This window comes from Bos grunniens, chromosome 11, assembly GCF_055505025.1.
Source record: "Bos grunniens cultivar Pamir isolate PY7600 chromosome 11, Bosgru_T2T1.0, whole genome shotgun sequence".
NCBI classification, from domain to species: Eukaryota; Metazoa; Chordata; class Mammalia; order Artiodactyla; family Bovidae; genus Bos; species Bos grunniens.
The window spans coordinates 39,135,914-39,143,194 of NC_141175.1; the positions used below are offsets into that span (position 1 = coordinate 39,135,914).

Sequence of the window (7,281 nt, forward strand, 5' to 3'; positions counted from 1 at the left end):
GGCGAGCAGGGCTGCTTGCCTCTCTCTCAATGGCAAGGCAGTTGCCGGATGACCCTCCCTGGTCTCTAATCTTCCTCTGTGAGACAGGGCGGGAACTTATGGCTTTTTCCTTTTGGCTCAGTCTCCCACTCAGTGGTGGCAGAGAGCTGTGGGACCCCAAGGTCTCTGCCTGTAAAACCCTGTGGTGTTGGGAGCCAGGGTCTTTGAGCCCACCCAGAACCTAAGGAAGGGCTCCTACCGCCCTGCCAGCGGTGTGGCAGTGGGAAGCGACAGAAGGCCCAACACTTCCATCCTTATCCCGGCGCTGCTGCTCCTGGGCTGTGTGCCCTCGAGCAAGGCACTTTACCTCTGTAAGCCTTACATTCCCATCTATTGCCCTTTATATGGAAGAGGAGACTGAGAGGTGAATCTGCTTCCTCTCTAGCTGCTAGGTGAGCTGAGCATCTCTGGTCCTTAAAAATCTATTAACTAGATACTATTCGTATGCCCATTTATAGATGGAGAAACTGACTCAGAGACAGTCAGTAACTGGCTCAAGGCCAAATAGTGAAAAGATGGAGGAGCCAGAGTTGAACCCAGATCTGACTCCTGAGACCATGTTATTTCCACTGCACTGCCGCCTCACCCCAAATCCCTACCCTTCACCCCAAAGGCCCTACCCCCTGACTCTGCTCTGCCACAGGGTACGACTTCGCTGCTGTCCTCGAGTGGTTCGCCGAGCGGGTGGACCGCATCATCCTGCTCTTTGACGCCCACAAGCTGGACATCTCCGATGAGTTCTCGGAAGTCATCAAAGCCCTCAAGAACCACGAGGACAAGATGCGAGTGGTGCTGAACAAGGCTGACCAGATAGAGACGCAGCAGCTGATGCGGGTGTACGGGGCCCTCATGTGGTCCCTGGGGAAGATTGTCAACACGCCCGAGGTGATCCGGGTCTACATCGGCTCCTTCTGGTCCCACCCGCTTCTCATCCCAGACAACCGGAAGCTCTTTGAGGCCGAGGAGCAGGACCTGTTCAGAGACATCCAGAGCCTGCCCCGAAACGCTGCCCTGCGCAAGCTGAATGACCTCATCAAGAGAGCCAGGCTGGCCAAGGTGAGGCTGCCTCCAGGAGAGGGCCAGCATGGGCGGGGCTGGTGGTTTGGGGATGGGGTCAGCTGCAAGGTGAGAGGGCCACCGCCTGCAGCCCTGAGCTATTGTCTGCCCATGTGAAGATGTCCGGTAGTCACTGCCTTGTGAGCATCAGCCATGCGCACTCGGAGTGGGTGAGGCAGGGTAGTGTGGTGGTTACGATGACATGCCCTGGTGTCAGATGGCCAGGTCGGAGTCAACTCCATAGTTTACAGTGTGATCCCAACCTCAGCAAGGCCCTTAGTTGCTCTGTGCCTGCTTCCACATCTGTGAAATTAAAGGGTTAGAAGACAACATAGAATAAAGATGGGAAAGCCCTCATCACAGTGCCTGGCATCCTCACAAGTGCTTTGTTCGTGTTAGCTGTTGTTACAGTCTTCCTCATCAACATCATCATCAGAATTACCATCCCTGTTACTGCTTTGACCTCAACCTCCTCACAAGCTCCCCTTTCCCCAAGATCTAGTGAAACAGCTCAGTGCTGTAAGCAATGGAAGAGAAAGAGGATGGAGACAACTTATTTCAGAAGTAGGAGCAGGAGCGGAGATTTGTGGGAAAAGATGGGGTGAGAGGTGCCCTGGAGGGAAGGAAAGAACTTGATCTTGATGGTAAAGGAAAGAACTAGAGGTCTTGATCTGAAGGCTTCTCCCTGCCCCTGTTATTCAGGTTCACGCCTATATCATCAGCTCTCTGAAGAAGGAGATGCCCTCCATGTTCGGAAAGGACAACAAGAAGAAGGAGCTGGTGAACAATCTGGCTGAGATTTATGGCCAGATTGAGCGGGAGCACCAGATCTCACCTGGGGACTTCCCCGCCCTGAAGAGGATGCAGGTAACCAGGGTCTGGGGCCTCCAGGAAAGGGACAAGCTGACTGAGCAGCTCAAGCTTGGAGTAGACCACCCTAGGATGTCCTGGGGATACTCAGCCCAGAATCAACAGGCAGGCAGGTAGCCCTGGGCCTGCCCTTCCTGCTTGGCTGACACTGGCCCAACAGGTGCCAGACCTGGGCCCTGGGAGAAACATGGAGACCCGGTGCTCCCAGTGAGCAGCGGTGTTAGAGGGGGCTCTGATACCTCCAGCTTATGACCTTCCCTTGTCCTGGTCACCACCAGTTTGGAATCCTCACCACATCACGTGAAACAGGACGAGTCACCTGACATCTCTTGGCCCTTCATTGCCTAAGTTTACTGCTGAGATCTGCCTTGGCAGTGATTTGAACATACGCCACCGAGAAGCAGAAGTCTGCACAGGAGTTTGTCATCTTTGGGTTGCACCATGGGCGCCTCTCTTGGGCCAGGGTCGGTCACACATAGTTTCTTATGTCCCCCAAAACAACCCTCTGGGGGAGGCATGTCATCCCCCTTTCACAGGTGAGCAAACTGAGGTTTACAAATGTAATTAACCTGCCTGTGGTTTTAGTAATGTTTACGTAGGCTGCAAATAGAAACCCCAGGAGCTGTCCAAGGTCTAAGCAAAAACCTACCACACCCTGCTAACTGGATCCTCTTTAACATTCTGTCTCTTGTCTACATGTTGAGGCTACAAAAGCACCACCTTATATGGATATTGTGAGCAGAAATCAGATTAATGTTTGTAAGGTAGTTAGCATGGCCTGGCACAGACTATGCTGTTTAAATGCAGTAGCAAGTTAGGTGAGATTTCTCCAGTAGAGGAGGCAGGGAGATGACCACAAGGAACCTACCCCTGCATGATTTTTGCAACTCTCCATGATTCTGTAATTATTTAAAAAGGAAAAGTTTTCAAGAATTAGGGAATTAGGAAAAATAGCAAATGGAGTAGTAATATTGTTTTTGCCCTTGTTGCTCAGAGGGTTTCAGAACATCAGTGTAGTCCCAAATGTATGCATTTTTGCTTTCCTATCTAGTAAAAGAAAAAGAAAGAAAAACATAGACGTCCAGAGTATGCATTTGTTTGTGTATCCATTCGTTCCTGTAACTATCCACATCGAGCCAGTCACTTGTTTCAGAATTGTTTTCACATAATTTGGGCTTCAACTTTCAGTTTCTCTTTCTGTTAAGAATTTAATGATCTGTAAGCAAACTTTGGGGAAGATGACATTTGAAAGGGATCATATGACTTTTTAACGTGAGGAATTCTTTTGCAACACAGATGGTTTCACCTTCTCGCTTGTTTGCCCACCTGATGTCAGGTTCTGTTAAGGATGCTGGTTCAGTACATAAAGAACTGTACTGTGGGGACATGTGTGTGGGCTGATGGGAGTACTCATTGTGGAAGACACTGGGACCCCTAGTTGGGAGCCCACAAAACACACCTCGACATGGACAGGCTGGGAGAGGCAGGGACCAGGGAGGTTGTGCCCAAGGGCAGGAGAAAGGGCTTGTCTGCTCCACCCTCCACATCGCTCCCAGCCCCACCCTGGAATGGAGGTAAGGATGCCCAGGCTCACACTTGGTCTTGAAATATAGCCATGAGTGTTTTCTAAATTTTTCTGTAGTGTGCTTGTCCTGAGACTGTCCCCTGTAAACTGACCTCCTCCCAGTATCCCGAGATTGCTGTGGCCAGAGCCAGGGTGGAAGCCAGAAGCTCTCATCTTGTCATTATAGCGGCCAAGGAGAATTTGGGGATATTTGAGACCTGGGACCTTTAAAAATGGCAAAGACATGCAAAGCAGAACACATTTCTTTTACCATGGAGTGTGGTGGTCATGGGAAGACAAGGAGGGGAGCTTTTATTAAAGCTGCCAACCTGCTCCTGCCTCCTGAGTCAGAACCCTCAGGGAGAAGCTGATCATTGAAAAATCCCTCAAGCATCCTGATTAAGAACCACTGGCTTGGGAATGACCTTTGGCTTCTACTGTGATTTATTTCTCATTGCCTGTACCTCCCTTTTTCCTTCCTGAATGGTGATAGAATGTGATTTCCCACTCTCAGAAGGTCACAAGGAAAAGAATGAGCTCATGTAGTGGAGTGTGTTTTCAAGTGTAACCCTTATTGAAGTACAGACCCACATGACTCAGTCTCAGAGGGGTGGTGCATTCAAGAGCCACTCACTGTTCAATCAATAGCCAAAAGGAACTGAGAAATTTAATGACTGTTGTCCCTTGGAATGCACCTGGGATTGGTTCCAGGACCCTCCACAGATACCAAAATCCATGGATGCTCAAGTTCATTATAATATAAAATGATGTAGTATCCACAAAAGCTGAGCCCTCAGATATGGAGGCCTGACTGTATTTGCTTCCTAGAACACTAAAGGAATCCAAACAGATCAAAATGAAGTGAAAGTGAAAGTCGCTCAGTCGTGTCCAACTCTTTGCAACCCCATGGACTATACAGTCCATGGAATTCTCCAGGCCAGAATACTGGAGTTGGTAGCCTTTCCCTTCTCCAGGGGATCTTCCCAACCCAGGGATCGAACTCAGGTCTTCAATTGCCGCCAGATTCTTTACCAACTGAGCCACCAGGGAAGCCCAAGAATACTGGAGTGGGTAGCCTATCCCTTCTCCAGCAGATCCTCCCAACCCAAGAATCAAACTGGGGTCTCCTGCATTGCAGGCAGATTCTTTACCAACTGAGCTATCAGGAAAGCCCCAAACAGATCAAACCAGTTGTTAAATCCTTCTTCTCCAACCCCTGCAATTAGCCTCTCTCCTGAAAAATCCACCAAAAGTCAATATATCTTTTGTCTCTTTCTCTCGTATCTTTTCTGGGCCCACTGTCTTCTGTCCTCACCTTTTTTCTCTCTCTCTTCCCAGGACCAACTACAAGCCCAGGACTTTAGCAAATTCCAGCCCCTGAAAAGCAAGCTGCTGGAGGTGGTGGATGACATGCTGGCTCATGACATTGCCCAGCTCATGGTGCTGGTGCGCCAGGAGGAGACCCAGCGGCCCGCCCAGATAGTGAAGGGTGGAGCATTCGAGGGCACCCTCCATGGCCCCTTCGGGCACGGCTATGGGGAGGGGGCCGGGGAGGGTATAGATGATGCCGAGTGGGTGGTGGCCAGGGACAAGCCCATGTATGATGAGATCTTCTACACCCTGTCACCGGTGGATGGCAAGATCACGGGCGCCAATGCCAAGAAGGAGATGGTGCGCTCCAAGCTGCCCAATAGCGTGCTGGGCAAGATCTGGAAGCTTGCCGACATCGACAAGGATGGCATGCTGGATGATGAGGAGTTCGCACTGGCCAACCACCTCATCAAGGTCAAGCTGGAGGGGCATGAGCTGCCCAACGAGCTGCCCGCCCACCTTGTACCCCCCTCCAAAAGGAAGGCCACCGAGTGATGGGAGGCGGGGAGGTCCAGAGCAGGCAGGTGTTAGAGGAGATGGGAGAGGCAATCACACACACACACACACACACACACACACTCACACACACACACACACACACACACACAGATGTTGAGACTGGCACTGCAGATTAAGAGGGAACAAGGATCCCCAGGTTTCCAGGATACATCTCCAAGTGCTCAGAATTGGCTGAAACACAGAAGCACCCAGAGTCCCAGGAATCATGCCTCAGTCTCCATCCCTCTTTCCCTCCCTGGTCCCACTGCCCAGAGACCCACCTTCTCCTGTGGAGGCCGTTCACTCGGCCACAGATGGCCCACCCACCTCCAGATTCCCCAGACCCAGAGCAGACGGAAAAGGCTTTTCACTTAATAGACAATCCACTTTTTTCTATGCTTTATCCCCACCTCTTTGACTTGCTAACATGAAATCTGCTCTGGGGCCAAGAGATGGGAGGGGAGGGGGCTTCCGCAGGGAGGGGAGTGAAGGGGGAAGTGTCCTCAGGGAACCAGACCCCAGACTTGAAGAGACGTAGCCACAACCATGAGCCCTCTTCTTTCCCATGCTGAGGCTCTGACTGCCTCGGCAGACCTGGCTTTAAACTTGCTTGCATTTCCTTTCAAAGAATCCCGGAACCAGAGAGAGAAGGGAAAAACTTGGCAGGAAAGAAAACAAAGAAACTGCCCTGTTATCTGTTGCTCTCGTAGCCAGTCAATGGTGGTTTTATTCCACAGATTTTGTGAGATCCCTGTTTTTCGCACCTGGCCTCTGTGTGGATGCTTGTACTTGGCACATTTATCCACCCCTTCTGAGTGCCAGGAGCTGCATCAGGCGCTTCATATACCTTATTCCAAGTTGTCCTTAACCACTCTCCAAGGAAGTCTGTGTTAGCCCCTCCCATTTGAGCCTGAGACTCAGTAGAGTTCGGGTGACCCTCCCGGGTCACACAGCTCACATGTGATGGGGCTAGGGCCACAGACTCTGCCCTCTGCTGTGATGATGGACAGGATCCCTGTGTTTCTGGCTAATGACAAACTGTAAAGAGTTAGCTGAGCACGCAGGCCCCTCACGGGCTCCCAGAGAAGGCTGGCAAGGGAGAGGGGCCAGCCAGCACTTGGTGGGCCATCAGTCTGGCCATCTGTCACAGCACAGAAGCAAACCGTGCCTTCTGGCGATTCGCCCCATGTTCCCAACCTCACAGAAGCCCAACAGCAGCAGCAGGAATGTGAGCTGGCCTGTTGGGTGCCGTTTGCCTCTGACTCTGCTCCGCCTCCCACCCCGCAGCCTGAATCATCCCGGCTCAAATGCAGCCTCCAACTCTTCTCAAGTGGGACCTCCTGCTAACTGTTGAGAAGGCCAGTTCAAGAGGTCTGAGGCCATGTTCTCTGCAGGACCCACGACTCTGCAGTGTCTGGCAAATCCCCACCATTCCTGATGCCCTACAGCCACCCTTACAGCCTCTCCCTTGGCTTGCTTTGTGGCCACTGAACCAATCACTTTGTATGCTATGCTCCTACTGTGATGGAAAACAAAAACAAGTATAAGTTATTTTGTATCTATGTTCAGACTATATAGAAAATATTCTATGTATCTACAATGTGCTTACTACTGCAGTGCATTTGTCATTAGTATTCATGTTAATACAGCACATTTATCCTTTGGTATCTGCTTGGCCATGGAGCATGATTACGTGGGAGGCTGACGGAGAGGAGTTTGGTTCTTAACTCGGGCATCTCTGGCAGAGGATCGGGGCCACCCATAGCCAGCATCCACAGGTAGCGTCCCGTTGGCCTGGTGCTTCTCCAGGCCCACTGACTACCCAGGCTGCCTGGTGGAACCACCCTGCCACTCTGGAGGGAAGATGGTCCCCAAATCCTGGG

At 51.3% G+C, this 7,281-nt stretch overlaps 1 protein-coding gene across 1 annotated transcript in view; it reads left to right on the plus strand.

The window, feature by feature from the left end:
- EHD3 (EH domain containing 3) overlaps positions 1 to 7,065 on the plus strand; it is a 29,161-nt gene extending 22,096 nt beyond the window's left edge. Inside the window, exons 4-6 of the mRNA XM_086326143.1 lie at positions 683 to 1,095; positions 1,798 to 1,962; positions 4,868 to 7,065. Coding sequence (XP_086182269.1) covers positions 683 to 1,095; positions 1,798 to 1,962; positions 4,868 to 5,395 — 1,106 coding nt within the window. The 3' untranslated portion in view covers positions 5,396 to 7,065. The remainder of the gene's footprint in view (positions 1 to 682; positions 1,096 to 1,797; positions 1,963 to 4,867) is intronic.
- The last annotated feature ends 216 nt before the right edge of the window (positions 7,066 to 7,281 follow it).